At 44.9% G+C, this 23,463-nt stretch overlaps 2 protein-coding genes across 2 annotated transcripts in view; one reads left to right on the forward strand and one right to left on the reverse strand.

The window, feature by feature from the left end:
- Positions 1–361: 361 nt before the first annotated feature.
- On the forward strand, positions 362–6,602 carry LOC135568838 (uncharacterized). The gene is made up of 7 exons (XM_065015611.1): positions 362–608; positions 877–952; positions 1,182–1,300; positions 1,530–1,566; positions 1,698–2,145; positions 3,288–3,751; positions 6,333–6,602. The coding sequence occupies exons 1-7, from the start codon at positions 550–552 to the stop codon at positions 6,600–6,602; spliced, it is 1,473 nt and encodes a 490-aa protein (XP_064871683.1). The 5' UTR covers positions 362–549.
- The window catches only part of LOC115115253 (protein ANKUB1), a 20,819-nt gene continuing 2,538 nt past the window's right edge, over positions 5,183–23,463 (reverse strand). The window contains 5 exon segments of the mRNA XM_065015612.1: positions 5,183–8,263; positions 9,082–9,919; positions 9,922–10,004; positions 17,210–17,324; positions 17,468–17,678. Of these exon segments, the coding sequence (XP_064871684.1) occupies positions 8,182–8,263; positions 9,082–9,919; positions 9,922–10,004; positions 17,210–17,324; positions 17,468–17,678 (1,329 nt within the window). The 3' untranslated portion in view covers positions 5,183–8,181.

Raw genomic sequence — 23,463 nt, forward strand, 5'->3', positions numbered from 1 at the left:
ATTAATAAAAATACTCACAACAAAACAAACGAAATAGATTTAATCCATTAATATGATATTGCCAGATGGAAGAAAATAACAAGGTAGGCCTAAACTGTAATAAGATATATCTTATAGACTGCTTCAGTGCATTTGGAAAGTATTCAGACCCCTTGACTTTTTACACATTTCATTTTTTACGTTACAGCCTTATTCTAAAATGGATTACATACAACATTTTCCTCATCAATCTACACACAATATCCTATAATGACAAAGCAAAAACAGTTTAGACATTTTTGCAATTTAAAACGGAAAAAAACAGAAATGCCTTATTTACATAAGTATTCAAACCCTTTGCTATGAGACTCGAAGGCACATACCTAAGGTCCCACAGTTGACAGTGCAAAAATCTATTTTAATTCCAGGTTATAAGGCAACAAAATAAGGAAAATGCCAAGGGGGGTGAATACTTTCGCAAGCCACTGTAAATGGTTCAGTTCACATAAACAGTCATTATTTTCAGTTTGAGAGATCATCCCGGGCTTTGCCCCGTCTGCTGTAGCTGAGATGTCCCTGGAGGACATAGAACAACAAGACTATGATGTTTCTGACACTGAGACAGTCAGGTAAGGCCACTTACACTCTGTCCAGTTAGATATTTGTGTGGAGATTAAGAGAGAGAGACTAATAAGAAAGAACTTGTTATGGGGCAGGTCAGGCGTCATTCATGGAGTCATTTGTAGGGTCAAGTCCCCAGCCGATCTATTTGAACCCCTCATTATTTGTGGCCATGTATTAACTACTAAGTGAGTCTTTGACATGAAGACAGTGGTTAGATTCTGCCATTGGGACTGCTCTGATGTTGTTTCCATTCTCTCCTGGTTATGACCATAGAGCCTTGTCCCAGTCTCTAGACCTGCCTGTCTGTGTGGTGGATGACCACCTGACCTCTGAAGCTGTCAATGAGATGGTAAGTTGACCTTGTCATTTCATATTACAACATTAATCCAATAAAATGTTATAGTGATGCTATCATTGGCAATGTTGACGTACCACAACCATCTCTGTTGTGTTGCAGTTGTTTAATTGGCCCAACGTTGCCAATGCTCCTCCATTCTTTAACAGTTAATAATTATTTCAGTATGATATTTGTTGTATATTAAGTTTGATTATTTGCAATATAATTACATTTCTACCAGGAGCAGAGCAATTCTACCAGGAGCAGAGCAACCTCAGTGATGGAAACCACAGAAGAGGGGAAGCTCAACACTGTGGAACATCTGACACTTATGGACTTCCTTCAAAACCTAACTGAGAAGTATGTTCTGTTGTCTTTGTTACTATCACACCTTCAAGGAAATAGGATCAAATTAGAAACTGATCAATCGGGAAAAAAATGTTCATTGCTAGAAAAGTTGTCACATTGCAATTTTGCCAAAACAACTGACACAAAGCAAGTATAACTTCACGATCAGGCAAATAATTAAATAAAAACTATTCTGCCACGCATCCTAATATGACAACATTTATAACAATATTGTTTTCAGGCAATGGAGGGGGATTCGTGAGGGCATGTTTGACCCGGTAAGATCATGTTACTGACAATTTAATCAGATTACCATGAAAACTCTGCCTAATGTTTAACCTTGTTCATAAGCTTTTGAAAGACACACTATGCAACATTTTAAAACACTTCTTCTGTTTCTGGAATACAGCTGACAAAACAACAGCTTGCCGGCTTGTGTCTGAGGATTGTCCAGTTTTTATCGGACAAGCTGATGCAGATCATCATCCCAGGTCTTTACGAACTACTGGGCATCCAAGATGCTGCCTCCTCTCCATTGTCACAGAGATCTCTCACAGCGTCACTCACCAGTCTGTTAGACGATAAGACTAACACCAAGTCCCGTGTGAGATTTACTGAGGCTGGTGTACCTAAGAGGCCAGGCAGTCGAAAGTCTTACAATAGCTTTCGCATCCCGACTCCCTACCCTTCCTCCAACTGTATGGAGCAGGAAGAGGAAGAAGGGCAGGAATCACAACATAAGTTCAAGGAGATTTACCTGACTAAGGGCAGTGGAAGCTACCTGCCCAATGGGGCCATGAGGTATGTTCTTAAAGGGAAATTTAACAACTTCATATTCATCTCCAGCATCACCATATGTGAACATTACACATTTCCATTTCCAGATATTTACACATTTCCATGCTTTGTAGTAAAAAAATATAGAGGGACAACTGTTTCCAATAGTGCTGAGAAATTTGCTTTTTGAGGTTGGTTTGGTTTCGATTCAAATATTTAAAAAATAATCACGGTTTTGGATTTCAATGCAATGGATTATGGGAATTAATTGCCATATTTTCTGTGCCAAACTATGTAGAATATTGACCTGTTGGAAACTACAACTCCCTACTACATTGCATAGTTCGTGCTTGATCTGATTTATCTCTACAGAAACTGAGCATCGAGCTCACAGAAGAAGAAAAAAATTAACTATATGGAATTCAAATAATTGAGCCGACGTCGGTCAATTAGTTGTTTAAAAACCGAAAAATAACAAAAATGTTGGTTAAATGCTCAGCTCTAGATTCTAATGACATCATCAGTGTGCATCGTGTGATTTTAACCAATTATGAGTAGGCATTGCCTACTAATTGGTTGATGATGTCATAGAAAACACTTATCTTCCTCTTTCTTTTTTACTACAAAACATAGAAATGCCCGTTTTTCACATATGCTGATGTTGGGGTGGTGCTGGAGATGATGAATATGAAGTTGAAACATTTAGAAATTTCCCTTTAACATTTCTTCAAACTGCCTTGTATTTATGATTGTCCTTGAAGTTAAAGTATTGGAAGTTTATAGCAATTTGGATTTATGTAGAGGATAGATATTGCCAGGATAGATAGATATCTACAGGCCAGTTTCAATACAAATGACTTATACAAAAGACATTTTATTGGGCTTTAGAAATTAAGCAGTTAGGCTGACATCACACTAAGGTTTTTTCTCAGAGAAACAGCAGCATTTTCCTCATTGTTTTCAATGATGCAGATGTATTTGACACACTGAATGTGCATCACAGCCTAACATATTATTTGTTTGACTTTGATGATTTCTGTTGTTTTTTTCCCAAGGACTCTAACCTCTCTGTCTGATGTGCAGAGGAAAACAACCAACTCTGAGACACTACAAGTCCTCTTAGGTGTCTCAGAGGACACCCTCGTCACCTGTGTGCAGGACAGCCTGCAAGGTTCTCTCTCCAAACTTGCATGCATGTCCAATTCTCCATCTGGAAGTGCAGGCTCTATGATGCTAACCCCTGCTGTAATGGCAGAGTTGGCTAAAGATGTCAAGTCGGCCTTATCAGTGGTCATTAAGAGTGCCTCCGCTAGCCAAACCTCTCTAGTGACACCGGTAAGGGGAGACTCACAGACCAAGGTGACTGAGAGCATGGTGAGAGAGCTGGCTGCTAAACTTGAAAAAGTTGACCAAGAGAGCAAGAGTCTAACAGGGCAAGTCATGACCACCATCTCTGACACAATGGTGGCTTTTGTTGACGAGAACGAACAGAATTTGCTGGAAGATCTGATGGACAAGATCACATTTTTGGCATCGCATGTTGGCTTCATTGAGGATCTTGATGCCCTGATAAGGAAATACGAGAGCAGCTACAATATTAGTGAATCTGGTTCCTCCTGCACGCTCACATCTAAGAGCATTCAAAAACTCTCCAGCCGGGAGTTTCAAACATCAGCAATACAAGCAGTGAGTGGAGTTCTTGACAAAAAAGTCAGTAGTTTGAGCTTTCCTAGTTCAGTCGTTCAGTCTGAGTTAACAGGTGCTGTATCAGGTCAAACATTGTCTGGCATTGTAAAGACAGAGTCAATTCACCCAGTGGGCTCAGCAGCGTCAGTAGTTGTTAAGACTTTCGTGTCAGATATGAAGTCCTTGGCTGAATCTGAAGAGAGTCCCCAACAGAAGAGTGCCTGGTCTGCTGCTGTTCACATTTACCACAGCATCCAATCCAACTTGAAAGATTATTTCGGCAAGCTTCAGAGATGTGCCTTAAAGAGCATTGTCACATCTGATGATAACATCACAAATGCTGAGTTTAAGGAGACAGTTCCACTTCCTTGCTTAAACATGAAATATAGGCCCAGTAAGAGTAAGCCTCAGTTGCCAGAGTCCACTGGTGCAGTTACTTTACAAAGAGGCCTAAGTGAGAGCTCAAAACTTCTTTGGGCAAAAATGGAGTCAGAAGAAAGCAAGCTCCTTCTGACAACTTGCACCAAAGAAGTCATCTCAGAGCTTCTGGTCTTGTACAACACTGAGATGTCAAAGGAGGACCCCCTGTACACTGTTGGAGAAAAAGGATCAGACTTCTCTATTGAGAGACAACAATTTGTAGAGGGCGTTCTGGCTCAGCTTGGGGATATCTCCCATTCCAACAATAGCTTAACTAGTGCACAGCCTGCTTATTCTGTAGCATCCAGGTCTTGTTCCGTTCAAAACCAGAGAAACTTGTCAAAGGATATTTGTGCGGATTCTGCTGCCTTTGACATCATTGACACATTTGTGGAAGACCTGCAGAGCTTGGCGCAACCTGCAGAAGTAGAGGAGAGAGAACCTGACCTCCAGGAAAATGCACAAAAGCGAAAGAGCAGGATCTGGTCTGCTACCACTAGTTTATATAAAAATATTAAGAAGACATTAAAGGGCTTCACCATTCACCGGCGGAGGTCAGACGTGCAGAGAAGAATGTCTAGCCATACACCCACAGAGGACTCTGGACATCTTGTGACTAAGGAGTACCTTGGTTTGGCAAGCCAGAACTTGACGCAAGCTAGTAAGAGTGTGCCTCACTTGCCCCGTTTGAACCAGGAAGTGACTCTACACATGGGTGTCAGCGAGAGTTCAAAACTTCTCTGGACTGAAACAGACGAGGGTCTAATGAACAATAGTACCAAACAGGTCATTTCAACAATCTTGACCTCATGCGAGGATCAGACATCAAATGCACCTTGCTTCTCCACAGTAGGAAAGAAAATATCTGATATGTCCCTTGAGGTCAACATATTGGTAGGTGGTGTTCTGTCTCAGCTGAAGGACATCTCCTTGTCAAGGTCCCCAACACCATGTGAAGACATGTTTGAACGTCTCCAAGGTTCTACTGAGCGAACCTCTCCAGTAAGTAAGTCTAGATTGCAGCACGGCTGCCTCCAAAGGCATTGCATCTTCCCACAGTCTTTCAACAAAGAGCCTCCAAAAACTCTCTAGTCATGAGTTCCAAACCAAAGCTGAGAAAGGAGTGAGTGAGGTCCTCTCTAGGTCATTTAACGTTGTGGAGGAAGGTACAACAGATAAGTACCTCCAGTCTGTATCTACATCCACCACATCTACTGATATTATACAAACCACGGTGAAAGACCAGCAGGAGCTCAGCCAGACCACCCAATCATCTGACATGGTATCTGGAACCTCCCTGCTCACCACTGGACAGGTTTCTGAGAAAAGGATCTGGTCTGTTGCTCGTAACATCTACTACAGTCTGCAAAGTAAGATTACGGAGTTTCTCAGAAAAGATCTTCAAAGATCAGACACAACACTTGGTTCAATCCAAATCTTTACATATCAAAGCAGTCCTGCATCACAAAGAGCAAGTCTTGGCCATCTTGAGGTCAACCAGAGCAGTGTTACACCTGGTGGAAACGATGCCTGTGTGGACATTCCGCACAAATTACTATCTAAAACCACTGAGCTCTCAGGATCCATGCTGGAGGATATTGGCACGATCCGTTGTAGGAGTGCTGACAGCCCAAATACAAGAAATACCTCTTCTTCACACTCCTCCATCTCTCTAACACCTACTTCAAAATTAAGGCAGTCGAAATGGCACTTTGCCTTACCCGGGACTCCCATCCCCACTGAGTTTCCTGCTCAGATTGACTTTCCCATTGTTAGAAACACAATCATTGAGGACTTCTTTCACACAGAGGACTTACTTCCTGTAACCTTTGTGGACAAAGTCAGGCAAGCTGCTGGGGTGGTAGTGGACATTATGGTGGAAAGTGTTGAGAACACACAGGAAGATGGACAGGGTGCTTCTCATCTTGACGACCTCCGATCTGCTGTTAGGAAATTGAGAAAAATAATTTCCACTTGGACAATCCACATTTTCAGCCATGAATTGGTGGATAAAGTTATAGCCCTTCAGGACAGCCACAGCACTCCACAGGTCTTAACATTGGAAGCAGCCAAAAGTGCTTCAGACTCCATTCTTTCAAGGCTGAAATGGGGAAAGGAACAATGCGCCATATCCAAGGAGCTCCCCTCTCAGCTTCTCCAGATATTTGCTGAAGAGACAGTGAAGGGCTTCCTGAGACAGTGGTCAGATGAGTATGAAAATATAAACTTTGATGTTTCAGTCCAGAACGATCCAAAGACTTCTACTTGCATGGTCATTCTTCAAATGATCACCAAAGCCACTGCTAAATGTTATTTTGAGTCCGCTACCAGCGTGGCCACCAGTGACATTGTAAAAGGCGTGTTTGATTTGGAAAGGGATACCATCAGCGGTACTGGAGAGCAGGTCCTCACCTTTAACACAAAGGTATAGTACACATACATCTTTCATGAATAACACTGCTGTTGACCTTTTATGAAATATATGATTATTTGTGTCATGGCATTGCACTGCTTCTTTGCAATTGTTATACTGTACTTTAAGATATCGAACATTTTTCAGTTTGTTTTAATGTGCCTTTTCCCACCAACCAGGGTTCCACGGAAGTTAGAAATGACCTCTGTCCTCAAGAGTCTCTGGAGTACCAGCCTCAGAACATTTCCCCTACTGTGTACTTTACAGGTAAGCCCTGCTGCTGTTTAGGCTGCTGCTCAGTCAAGACTGAGACATTATCCCTTTACCATTCCACTAATTCATTTGAATAGACATTGTACTCCTCTGAGTTGTTACCTATGACATACTGTACTGTGGGCTGGGTGGTAGCCTAGTGGGTTAAGAGGTTGGGCCAGTAACCGATAAGTTGCTGGTTCAGAATCCCTGAGTTCACGAGGCAAAATCTGTCAATGTGCTCTTGAGCTAGGCACTTAATCCTAATTGCTCCTGTAAGTCTCTCTGGATAACAATGTCTGATAAATGAGTAAAAATGTAAATTGATGGCATGCTGGATGGTCTTTCGTTGCAGAGACGATGACAACATCTCATGGCTCCTTTTCTCCAGAGGGAATTTATGATATCGCATCGTCCTTCCCACTTGAAGAGAAGAGTCGCAAACCCTCCCTTTTCACCAGATTGTCTAGATCCATCACGAAAGGCTTTCCCAGCCCATTCAAATCTTCAAGGAAAACCAAATTATTTAAATAAATTCCTCATTATAACAACAAGAGCATTCATTTGTTCAGATGAAAATCTAATCGTATTGGTCACATACGCCGAAAACAACTGTGAGAGGCTTTATTACGAGCACATTCCCAACAATGCAGAGTTAAAAAGTAAGAACATATTTTTTAAATAGTAACACAATAACAAGGCTATATACAAGGAGTACCAGTACCGAGTCAATGTGCATGGGTGCGAGGCAGTCGAGGTAATACAGTATGTACATGTAGGTAAGGGTAAAAGTGACTAGGCAATCAGTATAGATAATAAACACAGTAGCAGCAGCTGGTGTGAAAGTCGGTCAGTGTCACAGTGAATGTGTGGGTAGAGTGTAGTGAGTGTGCATCGAGCCAATTCAAGAGAGTCAGTCGAAAACAATTAGAAAAATACATCAATAACAAAGGGGGTCAATGCAAATAGTGCAGGTGGCCATTTAATTAACGTTCATCAGTCTTGGGGGTAGAAGCTGTTCAGCAGTCTAATGACTTGGGGGTAGAAGCTGTTCAGCAGTCTAATGACTTGGGGGTAGAAGCTGTTCAGCAGTCTAATGACTTGGGGGTAGAAGCTGTTCAGCAGTCTAATGACTTGGGGGTAGAAGCTGTTCAGCAGTCTAATGGCTTGGGGGTAGAAGCTGTTCAGCAGTCTAATGACTTGGGGGTAGAAGCTGTTCAGCAGTCTAATGACTTGGGGGTAGAAGCTGTTCAGCAGTCTAATGGCTTGGGGTAGAAGCTGTTCAGCAGTCTAATGGCTTGGGGGTAGAAGCTGTTCAGCAGTCTAATGACCAGGATCCTGGTGTCTACCCAAAATGCTGAGCACTCCTCCTGGCCAGAGTCCGCGCTACATTCAGCTGCTGCAACCATGGTCTCTGTGTGAAGGCACTGTTAGAGAGTCAATCAACCAGAACAAGGTTAGGAGACCAAATCTGTGTCCTAGCATTGTGAAATACTGTATATGTAATGGCCTCAATACATTAATGAAGCGCCCTTACATCCTATCCTCTCCCCATACTGAAACAACTTGTTAGGGTGAACCAATAAGACTGACACTATATACCTTCTAAGCATGATAGTTGGCTCATGATTTGTTTCAGGACTTGTTAGGGTAAACCAATAACAGCTTCTAACCCCAAGTCATAAGACTGCTGAACAATTAATCAAATGGCCACTGGACAAGTTCAACTGTTTTATTATTTGTTACTTTAGTTTATTGGGTAAATATTCTCTTCAACTCTTCTTGAACTGCACTGTTTGTTAAGGGCTTGTAAAGTAAACATTTCACGGAAAGATCTACACTTGTTGTATTCAGCGCATGTGACAAATTAAAGTTTGAGTTGATTTGATTTGACTATGTACCTTCTAAGCATGATGGTTGGCTCATGATTTGTTTGTGCTGAAATCTATTCAGGGAGGATAAGGGTATATCATAGGCAGTGATGAAGTGGTAAAACCATTGACTGGTAAATGCTGATTGCCGTTCAGGATTAAAGAAGTAACGCCTCCCTATACTTTCAATGTATCTTCCACAAAAGGTGGGTAAATGCTTGAACCAAATAAAAAGTGTGTAAACAGCTTTTACATGTGTTCCCCCCCCACCACTGATTATAGGAGGCTTCTTCTGACAGTATTCACACCTTTCATAAGAAACCTCCAGAGAAATATTCATATTCACCGTAGCTGTCATTTAAACTTGGACTAACCTGGCCAAGGTCAAACAGTTTATGGCGTTTTCTCTGGGTGTGCGGTCGCAGTGGAGAGAAAAGGCCTCCAGTGAGGTGGTGAGTATCTGGGCGGAGTTTGGCGAGGCAAACACAGGTCTGAGATTGGTGTCTCTGGAAATGGGCGGGAGCGGGACTCTGCTCCTCCATTGGTTGCTGTTCTGATCCCCACTCTCATCCTCCTCACATCCCTTCCCTCCACATCCCCTCTTCTTCTCTCTTTCATCCCTCGTGGCCACAGGGTGTAGTTTCGGTAGTCGTAGAGGTTTATCCTGGGATGCCAGGGCGCGGAGTGGGCAGGATACATGAGATGGGCAGTTGATGGGGGTCAAACGTCGAGAGGCTGTGGACATCACCCTGATACCCGCCTTGGCCTCACTCCTCCTGGGCTTGGAGGACATCTTGGGGAGGGTGAAGCCGTCCACCAGGACCGTGTCGCCCACCCTGGTCCTGAACGGAGCCCTGTTGAGGCCCATGCAGTGCCTGGATGCTGCCCTCCTCTGCCCCAGCCTCACCCAGCCCTTTATCTGGAGGTATGTCCGCATGGGCAGGGCCATACCTGGGAGGACCACCACAGAGCACAGCTTGGTGGCCAGGTGACTCACACACTCCCTGTGGCCGTACTGGAGGGCGATCCTCAGGGGGTCACGACCCTGGGGATCCCGACAGGCAAGGGTCAGAACGCTGCTGGCGATAAAGAGTTTGAGGATGGTGAGCTGGCCGCGCTCGATGGAGGCGACAGCGGGACACTTGGCGACGTCGGGGTGGGCCGTCTGGTGGCACCACTCACGGTAAGGGTGAACCCCACCGGCTCAATGACACGCACCCCCCTCTCCAGCAGCCAGCCGGCCAGGTCCAGGTGGCCCAGAGAAGCAGCGATGTAGAGTGCCACCCGGAGCTGGAACCTGGAATAATACACAATCAATGTATTTATAACACATGAGACGACCCTCCCACTCTGTCTGCCGTATTCTCTCTGTTATTTCCTTATTAGGATGCTGGTGGGCGGAGTTGGGAGGGTCGTCAGCTACATGGGAAACACCTGGGCCCGGTGTCTCCCAGGATAAATACACCACTTCCCCATTCATGGAGGAGACTCTCTCCATGCAGACACCCTCTGTAGATTGTGTTGTGGTTCTTGATGGCCGTTTGTTTGTTTGCTTTGGCACCTTTCATCACCCTGCATTATCACATTCACGCATGCAAAACACTCACTTACACTACTGATTACTGATTACACACACCATTGTATATTATATTTATTTGCTTTAGGTAATAAATATATATCTTTCTACTCATTATCTCCACGTTGTCTCCCTTTGTTACGGGCTTTGAGCCGGTTCGTGACAAGTGGGGGCTCGTCCGGGATATTTGAACTATTGGTTTGGGAGACCGTGGAGGTACGTGTTTGGTTTGCATATTTTGTTTGAGTTTGATAGGCCCAGTATTGGTTGCCTTTTGTTGTTTGGTTTGTGTGCTGTGTTGGAGAGACTATAATGGTTAGTTTCCAGGCCCTGCCTAGCCTGAACTCTTGTTCTACTTTCTGTTGGGACATCAGTCTGAGGTGAGTAATCTGCTGTGTACCTCGGTGGGAGATTTGGGTAGGGTAGTGAAACTTGCTACCCGGAGCTATAGCCTTTTTCCCCTGATAGGTTTAGCGACGTGTTTCAATTTTTGGAATATGTTGGGCATGGTTAATGTTTGTTATTTTTGTGTGGTGTCTGTGGACTGAGCAGTTGTCTCGGGGCACATCCGTGGCTTGGTGGAATTTTTCCAGCATGCTGGGGAGTTCTATTTCCTTGCCAGCGGGCTACAGTGCGTAAATTCCCACCGCAAATCTGCACGAAGACTAGGGTTGAGTTATTGTAGGTTTTGGGGAAGCTCCGTATCCATCTCTCTTCTGTGGTACTCAGGGTGATTGTAATTCTCGGGTTGTGGTCTGGTGTGCTCAGCAGAAGGGAAGAGCCAGAATTTTTTTTTTTGTGTGATTATGGCGTCTTATGTAGATAAGTTCATTCGCTCTCCATCAGAGGAATTGTTAGATTTAGGTACTAAAGAACAGCTGTTGAAGGTCGCGGAACACTACAAGGTTGAGATTAGTGATAAACGTCTAAAGAATTCTATTAGGTTGATATTGAAGGCCAATCTGATGGAGAGTGGTATTCTAGAAGTTACCACTGGGCCAGCCTCTGCTGAGGATTTGTCGTCTCCCCATAACGTTACAATGGCCATTCCATCGGTTAGTCCTAGTAGCCTTCTTTTTGAACAGCAGAAAGAACTGCTTTTGTTACAGCTGGAGCATGATCGTGAGAAGCTAGAGCATGATCGTGTAAAATATGAAAAGGAATTGGCATTTAAACAAGATATGGAGCGTGCTAAAATCAAGTTGCAACAAGAACGTATAGATTTGGTTAGGGAAGGAAAGATCTCAGGGGAGAGTTTGTTTTGGGAAGGTGACCCAGATTTACCTAGGGGTAGTTCCGCTTTTGGTCGTGCCCCAGAGACATTTGATATTGTTGGGAACTTACGGTTATTGCCTCGGTTTAATGAAAGGGACCCCGAGACATTCTTTTCGTTGTTTGAGCGGGTTGCTGACGCTAGGAGTTGGCCTGATTCTGACCGCACTTTAATGTTGCAGTGTGTGCTGACTGGTAAAGCGCAGGAAGCATATTCAGCTCTTAGTGTACACGATAGTGCCAGTTATGATAAAGTTAAAACAGCTGTGTTACAGATTTATGAATTGGTCCCTGAGGCTTACCGCCAACGATTTAGAACTTTAAAAAGGGATGATAACCAGACTCATGTTGAGTTTGCACGACAGTTGTCTTTACAGTTTAATCGCTGGTGTTCCGCCTCTGCAGTTGTGACTTTCCAAGGGCTGTGTGATCTGATTATGTTAGAGCAATTTAAGGACACAATTCCTGATCGTATTGCCACGTATATTAATGAACGGAAAGTAAAGAATGTTGCTGAAGCTGCAGTTTTGGCAGACGAGTATGTGTTGACTCACAAAAGTGTCTTTGCAGAACCCCGTATTCGGAAAGAGTGGGGGCGTTCGGATAGATTTGGGCTTCGCCACCGAGATACTTTGGTTCTCGGGCAGAGTTCTATTCAACTAGGGTTGAACCTGACTCCCATGGTAAAGCTGACTTTGGGCAGGAGTGTCACTACTGTCAAGGTTCAGGGCATTGGAAAAACGAATGTCCACTTCTCAGGTCAAAGGGTGCTTACGCTAAATCTAAGCCTACTGCATTAGCTGCACCTGTTCCACATCAGTTCATTCATAACTCATTTCCTCAGGCCCAGGAGAATGTGAAAGTCCATATTGATCCAGACTATTTACCTTTCATTACAGAAGGTTTTGTGTCTATGTTAGGAAGTAAAGACCTAGTGCCAGTGAAGATCCTGAGAGACACAGGTGCCTCTGAATCATTTGTGTTGGAGTCTGTGTTACCCTTTTCTGCTGAGACTGATTCGGGGAATAGTGTTCTAATTAGGGGAATAGGTTTGAACACTCTGTCAGTTCCATTGCATAAACTGATGTTGGATTGTGGGCTGGTGAAGGGTGAAGTTGTTGTGGGTGTGCGTCCTTCGTTGCCTATTGAGGGTATCGATGTTATCCTTGGGAATAACTTGGCTGGTGAGCGTGTATGGCCTGTCGTGTCTCCATCTCTAGTGGTTTCCACTAAGTCGTCATTTGTTGGGATTCCTGATGAGAATGTACAGAGTTTCCCAGAGGTGTTCTCTGCGTGTGCAGTGACACGTTCTATGAGCCGTGGCGAACTGGTCACTGCGCCGACTAATGATAATAATACAAAGTATGTCACTGTTTTCCCTGTTATCCCGTTATCTGTAACCCGCTCAGATCTAATCAATGCGCAACGGGATGACCCCACGTTGGAAGAGTTGCGTGATCAAATTGTGCCTATAGAACAGTTGGGAGATGTCGCCCATGGCTATTTTCTCCAAGAAGATGTCCTGATGAGAAAGTGGGTGTCTCATGATAGTGTTTTTCTAGGGGAGGCAATTAGTCAGGTTGTTGTACCAGTTAAGCTTCGTAAGTTGGTGTTGGAAACTTCTCACAGCGACGTGGCTGGACATATGGGGGTGAGGAAAACCTACAATCGCATATTAAGACATTTCTTTTGGCCTAGATTAAAGAGGGATGTTTCTGATTTTATCAAAACTTGTCACACCTGTCAATTAACTGGTAAGCCTAATCAAGCTATTAAACCAGTACCATTGTTTCCTATTCCTGTACTCAGCCAACCTTTTGAGTATCTGATTATTGACTGTGTGGGTCCTCTGCCTCGTTCTAAAAAGGGTAGTAGTTACCTGTTCACTGTGATGTGTCAGACCACTAGGTTTCCTGCTGCCTATCCTCTCCGATCTATCACGACTAAATCGGTGTTAAAAGCTTTGACTCAGTTTCTCTCATTGTTTGGAATCCCTAAGGTCATTCAGAGTGATCAAGGATCTAATTTTACCTCTAATCTGTTTGGTCAGGTTCTTCAACAGCTCCATATTAAACACAATTTGTCTAGCGCCTATCACGCGCAAAGTCAAGGAGCACTGGAACGTTTCCATCAAACACTAAAGTCTTTGTTGAGAGCTTATTGTACTGAGATGGATAAGGATTGGGAGGAGGGGTTGCCTTGGTTACTGTTAGCTGCTAGGGAAGTTTCACAGGAGAGCACAGGTTTCAGTCCAAATGACCTTGTGTTTGGACATAGGGTGCGTGGACTTTTATCTGTTCTCCAGGATGACTGGAAGTCTCCCGAGCCTCCTCAGTCCCTGTTATCGTATGTGTGTGATTTCCGGCGACGGCTGTATGCCGCTTGTGAAATGGCTAAAGAGAAGTTATCATCTTCACAGGAGAGGATGAAGGGCATATTTGATCGCCGAACTGAGCCTCGTCACTTTAGTCCAGGTGACCAGGTTCTTGCTCTGCTGCCAATTGTTGGTTCTCCTTTTCAAGCCAAGTTTCAAGGTCCATATACAGTGGTGCGCCAGTGCACTGAGCAAAATGATCTAGTTGCCACTCCAGAACGGAGGAAAGCACACCAGCTGTGCCATGTAAATCTGTTAAAACCCTATTATGCACGTTCCTCTGAGACTGAACAGTGGGATTCTACAGAGGACGGTAAACCTGTTCTTTTGGCTGATACCGTTGTTTCCTTGGGTTCTTGTCGTGCTAGATCTGTGCATGAGGAGGAAGATGTTCCTGGTCCTGACGATTGTATATTGCAGGGTAGATTGAAAAATTCAGAAACACTGGATATTTTAGACAGTCTTCTCACTCACCTACCTGTTGATGGGCGGAAAGAGATAGTTGGTCTGAAAATGATCTAGTTGCCACTCCAGAACGGAGGAAAGCACACCAGCTGTGCCATGTAAATCTGTTAAAACCCTATTATGCACGTTCCTCTGAGACTGAACAGTGGGATTCTACAGAGGACGGTAAAACCTGTTCTTTTGGCTGATACCGTTGTTTCCTTGGGTTCTTGTCGTGCTAGATCTGTGCATGAGGAGGAAGATGTTCCTGGTCCTGACGATTGTATATTGCAGGGTAGATTGAAAAATTCAGAAACACTGGATATTTTAGACAGTCTTCTCACTCACCTACCTGTTGATGGGCGGAAAGAGATAGTTGGTCTGATTCAGAGATTTCCAGGTTTGTTTTCTGATACACCTACACGTACAAACTTAATAGAACATGATATTGACATTGGAGGTGCTGACCCCATTCGTCAACGCTTCTATAGAGTTTCTTCAGAGAAACTACGTTGTCTGGATGCTGAGGTCAAGTACATGCTGGAGAGTAAGATAGTAGAGCCTTCTTTCTCCAGTTGGGCTTCTCCCTGTATCTTGGTCAGTAAACCGGATGGAACAAACCGTTTTTGTACGGACTACCGTAAGGTAAACAGTGTCACAAAACCAGATTCATTTCCTCTTCCTCGGATGGAGGACTGTGTTGATCAAGTCGGTGCAGCTAAGTTTGTGAGCAAATTTGACCTGTTAAAAGGCTATTGGCAGGTGCCACTGACGAGTAGGGCACGTGAAATCTCTGCCTTTATTACACCCTTTGGTCTGTACTCGTATTCAGTTATGAGTTTCGGTCTGCGCAATGCACCTGCCACTTTTCAGCGACTTATGAACAGGGTTGTCGCCGGTCTGACCGGGTGCGCTGTTTATTTGGAACTTAGAGACTGGTATTTTGTTCCGGGGTCCTTGTTGGTCCCCGGTTTTATGGGGGGATGTGACGACCCTCCCACTCTGTCTGCCGTATTCTCTCTGTTATTTCCTTATTAGGATGCTGGTGGGCGGAGTTGGGAGGGTCGTCAGCTACATGGGAAACACCTGGGCCCGGTGTCTCCCAGGATAAATACACCACTTCCCCATTCATGGAGGAGACTCTCTCCATGCAGACACCCTCTGTAGATTGTGTTGTGGTTCTTGATGGCCGTTTGTTTGTTTGTTTGCTTTGGCACCTTTCATCACCCTGCATTATCACATTCACGCATGCAAAACACTCACTTACACTACTGATTACTGATTACACACACCATTGTATATTATATTTATTTGCTTTAGGTAATAAATATATATCTTTCTACTCATTATCTCCACGTTGTCTCCCTTTGTTACGGGCATTGAGCCGGTTCGTGACAACACGTTTCAAGTTTTTTTTGTCAAGTTCACAAGATACAGTGGGTTATAAAACAGTATAGTAAAAAGCTTACTTGCAAACTCTTTTCCACAATGCAGTATTAAATATCAGGGTAAGAGAAAAAACGTATGAAGGAAAAAACACGAGAATATAAGCTACATACAGGGTCAGTACCATCATTGTAAGCTATATACAGGGTCAGTACTATCATTGTAAGCTATATACAGGGTCAATACCATCGTTATAAGCCATATACAGGGTCAGTACCATCATTATAAGCCATATACGGGGTCAGTACTATCATTGTAAGCTATATACAGGGTCAATACCATCATTATAAGCCATATACAGGGTCAGTACCATCATTGTAAGCTATATACAGGGTCAGTACTATCATTGTAAGCTATATACAGGGTCAATACCATCATTATAAGCCATATACAGGGTCAGTACTATCATTGTAAGCTATATACAGGGTCAGTACCATTATTGTAAGCTATATACAGGGTCAGTACTATCATTGTAAGCTATATACAGGGTCAGTACTATCATTGTAAGCTATATACAGGGTCAGTACTATCATTGTAAGCTATATACAGGGTCAGTACTATCATTGTAAGCTATATACAGGGTCCGTACTATCATTGTAAGCTATATACAGGGTCAGTACTATTATTGTAAGCTATATACAGGGTCAGTACCATTATTGTAAGCTATATACAGGGTCAGTACTATTATTGTAAGCTATATACAGGGTCAGTACCCTTATTGTAAGCTATATACAGGGTCAGTACTATCATTGTAAGCTATATTCAGGGTCCGTACTATCATTGTAAGCTATATACAGGGTCAGTACTATTATTGTAAGCTATATACAGGGTCAGTACCATTATTGTAAGCTATATACAGGGTCAGTACTATTATTGTACGCTATATACAGGGTCAGTACTATCATTGTAAGCTATATACAGGGTCAGTACTATTATTGTACGCTATATACAGGGTCAGTACCATTATTGTAAGCTATATACAGGGTCGGTACTATTATTGTACGCTATATACAGGGTCAGTACTATTATTGTACGCTATATACAGGGTCAGTACTATCATTGTAAGCTATATAAAGGTTCAGTACCATCATTGTAAGCTATATACAGGGTCAGTACTATCATTGTAAGCTATATACAGGTTCAGTACCATCATTAGAAGCTATATACAGGGTCAGTACTATCATTGTAAGCTATATACAGGGTCAGTACCATTATTGTAAGCTATATACAGGGTCAGTACTATCATTGTAAGCTATATACAGGGTCAGTACTATCATTGTAAGCTATATACAGGGTCAGTACCATCATTGTAAGCTATATAAAGGTTCAGTACCATCACTGTTGATAGTAAATCTATCATACAGTTCAGTGTGTAGATGTGTATTCTGACCTCATCACAGGTCTCTCTCTAGACAGGTGTCGTTGGACGGTCAGTCTGTGTCCCAGGAAGCAGCCTCTGAGGAACTCCGCCCACCCATCCCAGGTGTCCAACCGTAGAGTAGCCCCTGAGAGACAGAGACACATGCAGGTTGTCCTCCTGGTTGCCATGAACCAAGAATGTGTTCCATACAGTCCATTTGTCTCTGTGTTACATCCATAAGGTGTTGAGCCAGAGGACCATTGATCTACTGCACAGGGAAGGCCATACCCAGGTCAATGGCGTAGTCGTGCAGCCGGTTGCAGTCGTAGAGTTGCAGGCCGGTGGGAGAGCTCAGTCTGAAGGAGCTGACGGGAAGCCCACACTGCTGGGACACCAGGGTCATGAGCCTGGCCACAGACGTACTCAGGAGAAACACAGTGCCCAAGACTGAGAGGGTCTCCCCCGTCACGGCACTGAACACACGCACAACCGGCTCCCGCTGAAGTATAAGACCATGGACATACAGTAAATTTACTTGTTTTACATAAATACCTATGTTGTGTTTATACACAGAGTAAACAAAACATTATGAACACCTGTTCTTTCCATACCAAAGACTGACTAGGTGAATCCAGGTGAAAGCTATGATCCCTTAATGATGTCACTTGTTAAATCCACTTCAGTGTAGATGAAGGGGAGCAGACAGGTTAAAGAAGGATTTTTAAGCCTTGAGACAATTGAGGCATAGATTGTGTATGTGTGCCATTCAGCGGGTGAATGGGCAAGACAAAATATTTAAGTGCCTTTGAACGGGGTAGTAGGTGCCAGGTGCACCGGTTTGTGTCAAGAACTGCAATGCTGCTGGGGTTTTTCACACTCAACAGTTTCCTGTGTATCATGAATGGTCCACCACCCAAAGAACCGGCTTGTTTTCGAGTTGCTGTGCGTTTTGTTGCCAACCTATTTTGCTACCTGACAACTTTACGGTTTTCACTTTTTAATTACCGTTCATATATTTATTTATTTTTTCCTCAACTTTTTCACTCCGGACGCTTTATCTGGACACGATTCGTCAGGACCTCCAACAGCCGAAGCTAAGTAGTAACATTAACATGATGCCTTCTAATTGCAGCCGCTGTACTCGCCTTACGGCGAGGATAGCTGTGCTGCAAGCCTAGCTTCAGACGCAATCGTTAGGCAAGGGTAATTTCAGTGTAGGAAAGGATGAAACAGCGTCTGTGCCACCAGTAAGTACAGATAGTAGTATAAATCCCCTGGCACAGTCCCCGCAGCCGGACAACTTTCTCACGGTTTCTGGAAGGAAATGCTGTAGGAACGCTCAACCGGTGTCGCTCATTCAGCCGACAGAAACTTTCAACCGGTTTTCCCCATTAAGCAGCGGGTCGGTGTCAGAGGCCGAGTCTTCTCTGGTCTCTACTCCTCCCGTTACGGGGTCTGAGACGCCGAAGCTTCCCACCATTAGCTCTGACAAATTGAAAACTCTAGTCATTGGCGACTCCATTGCATTTACATTTACATTTAAGTCATTTAGCAGACGCTCTTATCCAGAGCGACTTACAAATTGGTGCTTTCACCTTATGACATCCAGTGGAACAGCCACTTTACAATAGTGCATCTAGGTCTTTTAAGGGGGGGGTGTTCTTCGTCTCTCTCTCACACACACTATTACCCGCAGTATTAGACTTAAAGCGAATCATCCAGCGATCATACACTGTTTACCCGGGGGCAGGGCTACCGACGTTAAGGCTAATCTGAAGATGGTGCTGGCTAAAGCTAAAACTGGCGAGTGTAGAGAGTATAGAGATATTGTTATCCACGTCGGCACCAACGATGTTAGGATGAAACAGTCAGAGATCACCAAGCGCAACATAGCTTCTGCGTGCATATCAGCTAGAAAGATGTGTCGGCATCGAGTAATTGTCTCTGGCCCCCTCCCAGTTAGGGGGAGTGATGAGCTCTACAGCAGAGTCTCACAACTCAATCGCTGGTTGAAAACTGTTTTCTGCCCCTCCCAAAAGATAGCATTTGTAGATAATTGGCCCTCTTTCTGGGACTGTCCAAGATGGCGTAGCAGTCGGACGTGTGTTTTGTCTTGTCCCGTCCTGTATAGTGTAAATATAGTTTTTTTCCTCTTTTTTTCAGTATATATTTCGTACATATTTTAATCTCACTTCCCAACCACAGGCTGAATATACTCTCCTGCAACCCGCATCACCCAATGTGGTACGGATCTGCTTTTTCTATGCTTTAGAATCGGAACCCTCATCAGAAGCTAGCCGCTAACTAGCTAGCCACTGCTAGCGGTCTTCAACGCTAACTAGGACACCAGCGCGACATCTACCCAAAGCATATCAGACTGCTTTTTCTCTACCACATCTCCGGATTCCTACCGCAAGCTCTGAAGCTTTATACCGGATCATCGTAAATAGCTAGCTGCAATCCGAGTGGCTACTCCTGGCTAACGTCTCTGTCCCAGAGCAAGCACCAGTTAGCCTGGAGCTAGCCTCGAGCTAAGCCCATCTCCCGACTACCCGAAGAGGTCCAAAATACCTAATTTGCCAATTGGCCTGGACCCTCGACTGACCCTCTACTGCCGACACGGAGCCCCGCCGATCCATCACGACTGGTCCGCCGACATAATCGTCCGAGGGGGTTTCAACAGGCTTCTCCGCTGCGACATCGCCAAAGATCCATCTGCTGGCCAAGGCCCGCGAGCTTTCTGAATCGCTGTATCTCCAGCTCACCGCATGAAGAGGAATAAATAAACAGACTCACCCCATCGCGACGTCCCCCAAAGGTTAACTCTCTAGCCCTCGCTATCTCCCTGCTTGCTAATTCGGCCTGCTAACGGCTAGCTTGTCAAGCTCCGGTCCGCTAACTGCTACCTTGTCTAGCTCGGGCCTACGAACTGTTAGCTTGTTAGCACAGGCCTGCTAACCGTCTGTACCACCGCGTCCCAATCACTCTCTGACCCCATTTACTTTCTATCTCTTTTTGATTTTTAATTTGTTTATACCTTCCGGAAACCTGCCTCACCCAATGTGATACGGAATCGCTATTACTTTTACTCTTATTTTTATGACACACTCAAGAACCTCCAGACGCTAACCAGCTAGCTACAAGCTAGTTAGTCATTGTTAGTTAAAAAAAAAAAAAAAAACCTGGATAACACTCGCCAGCCCCCCTGCCCATCCACCGCTGCCCCCTGGACACTGATCTCTTGGCTACATAGCTGACGCACTCTGGACTGTCCATTAATCACGGTACTCCTTTCTGCTTGTTTGTCTTACCTGTCGGCCCCGTTGCCTAGTCAACGCCATTTTACCTGCTGTTTGTTGTGCTAGCGGATTAGCCTCGCCTACAGTTTTTAGCTAGCTTTCCAAATTCAACACCTGTGATTACTGTATGCCTCGCTGTATGTCTCTCTCAGATGTCAATATGCCTTGTATACTGTTGTTCAGGTTAGTTATAATTGTTTTAGTTCACAATGGAGCCCCTAGACCCACTCTGCATACCCCTGTTACCTCCTTTGTCCCACCTCCCACACACGCGGTGACCTCACCCATTACAACCAGCATGTCCAGAGATACAACCTGTCTCATCATCACCCAATGCCTGGGCTTACCTCCGCTGTACCCGCACCCCACCATACCCCTGTCTGTGCATTATGCCCTGAATATATTCTACCATGCCCAGAAACCTGCTCCTCTTATCCTCTGCCCCCAACGCTCTAGGCGACCAGTTTTGATAGCCTTTAGCCGCACCCTCATACTACTCCTTCTCTGTTCCGCGGGTGATGTGGAGGTAAACCCAGGCCCTGCATGTCCCCAGGTACCCTCATTTGTTGACTTCTGTGATCGAAAAAGCCTTGGTTTTATGCATGTCAACATCAGAAGCCTCCTCCCTAAGTTTGTTTTACTCACTGCTTTAGCACACTCTGCTAACCCTGATGTCCTTGCCGTGTCTGAATCCTGGCTCAGGAAGGCCACCAAAAATTCAGAGATTTCCATACCCAACTATAACATCTTCCGTCAAGATAGAACTACCAAAGGGGGCGGAGTTGCAGTCTACTGCAGAGATAGCCTGCAAAGTAATGTCATACTTTCCAGGTCCATACCCAAACAGTTCGAACTACTAATTTTGAAAATTACCCTCTCCAGAAATAAGTCTCTCACTGTTGCCGCCTGCTACCGGCCACCCTCAGCTCCCAGCTGTGCCCTGGACACCATTTGTGAATTGATCGCCCCCATCTAGCTTCAGAGTTTGTTCTGTTAGGTGACCTAAACTGGGATATGCTTAACACCCCGGCAGTCCTACAATGTAAGCTAGATGCCCTCAATCTCACTCAAATCATCAAGGAACCCACCAGGTACAACCCTAACTCTGTAAACAAGGGCACCCTCATAGACGTCATCCTGACCAACTGGCCCTCCAAATACACCTCCGCTGTCTTCAACCAGGATCTCAGCGATCATTGCCTCATTGCCTGTATCCGCCACGGAGCCGCAGTCAAACGACCACCCCTCATCACTGTCAAACGCTCCCTAAAACACTTCTGTGAGCAGGCCTTTCTAATCGACCTGGCCCGGGTATCCTGGAAGGACATTGACCTCATCCCGTCAGTTGAGGATGCCTGGTCATTCTTTAAAAGTAACTTCCTCACCATTTTAGATAAGCATGCTCCGTTCAAAAAATGCAGAACCAAGAACAGATACAGCCCTTGGTTCACTCCAGACCTGACTGCCCTCGACCAGCACAAAAACATCCTGTGGCGGACTGCAATAGCATCGAATAGCCCCCGTGATATGCAACTGTTCAGGGAAGTCAGGAACCAATACACGCAGTCAGTCAGGAAAGCTAAGGCCAGCTTCTTCAGGCAGAAGTTTGCATCCTGTAGCTCCAACTCCAAAAAGTTCTGGGACACTGTGAAGTCCATGGAGAACAAGAGTACCTCCTCCCAGCTGCCCACTGCACTGAGGCTAGGTAACACGGTCTCCACCGATAAATCCACGATTATCGAAAGCTTCAATAAGCACTTCTCAACGGCTGGCCATGCCTTCCGCCTGGCTACTCCAACCTCGGCCAACAGCTCCGCCCCCCCGCAGCTCCTCGCCCAAGCCTCTCCAGGTTCTCCTTTACCCAAATCCAGATAGCAGATGTTCTGAAAGAGCTGCAAAACCTAGACCCGTACAACAAGGTACTAAACGATATCATAACCGCCATCGATAAAAGACAGTACTGTGCAGCCGTCTTCATCGACCTCGCCAAGGCTTTCGACTCTGTCAATCACCATATTCTTATCGGCAGACTCAATAGCCTCGGTTTCTCGGATGACTGCCTTGCCTGGTTCACCAATTACTTTGCAGACAGAGTTCAGTGTGTCAAATCGGAGGGCATGCTGTCCGGTCCTCTGGCAGTCTCTATGGGGGTGCCACAGGGTTCAATTCTCGGGCCGACTCTTTTCTCTGTATATATCAATGATGTTGCTCTTGCTGCGGGCGATTCCCTGATCCACCTCTACGCAGACGACACCATTCTATATACTTTCGGCCCGTCATTGGACACTGTGCTATCTAACCTCCAAACGAGCTTCAATGCCATACAGCACTCCTTCCGTGGCCTCCAACTGCTCTTAAACGCGAGTAAAACCAAATGCATGCTTTTCAACCGATCGCTGCCTGCACCCGCATGCCCGACTAGCATCACCACCCTGGATGGTTCCGACCTTGAATATGTGGACATCTATAAGTACCTAGGTGTCTGGCTAGACTGCAAACTCTCCTTCCAGACTCACATCAAACATCTCCAATCGAAAATCAAATCAAGAGTCGGCTTTCTATTCCGCAACAAAGCCTCCTTCACTCACGCCGCCAAGCTTACCCTAGTAAAACTGACTATCCTACCGATCCTCGATTTCGGCGATGTCATCTACAAAATGGCTTCCAACACTCTACTCAGCAAACTGGATGCAGTCTATCATAGTGCCATCCGTTTTGTCACCAAAGCACCTTATACCACCCACCACTGCGACTTGTATGCTCTAGTCGGCTGGCCCTCGCTACATATTCGTCGCCAGACCCACTGGCTCCAGGTCATCTACAAGTCCATGCTAGGTAAAGCTCCGCCTTATCTCAGTTCACTGGTCACGATGGCAACACCCATCCGTAGCACACGCTCCAGCAGGTGTATCTCACTGATCATCCCTAAAGCCAACACCTCATTTGGCCGCCTTTCGTTCCAGTACTCTGCTGCCTGTGACTGGA

The sequence above is a fragment of the Oncorhynchus nerka genome, unplaced genomic scaffold, assembly GCF_034236695.1.
Source record: "Oncorhynchus nerka isolate Pitt River unplaced genomic scaffold, Oner_Uvic_2.0 unplaced_scaffold_257___fragment_2___debris, whole genome shotgun sequence".
NCBI lineage: Eukaryota > Metazoa > Chordata > Actinopteri > Salmoniformes > Salmonidae > Oncorhynchus > Oncorhynchus nerka.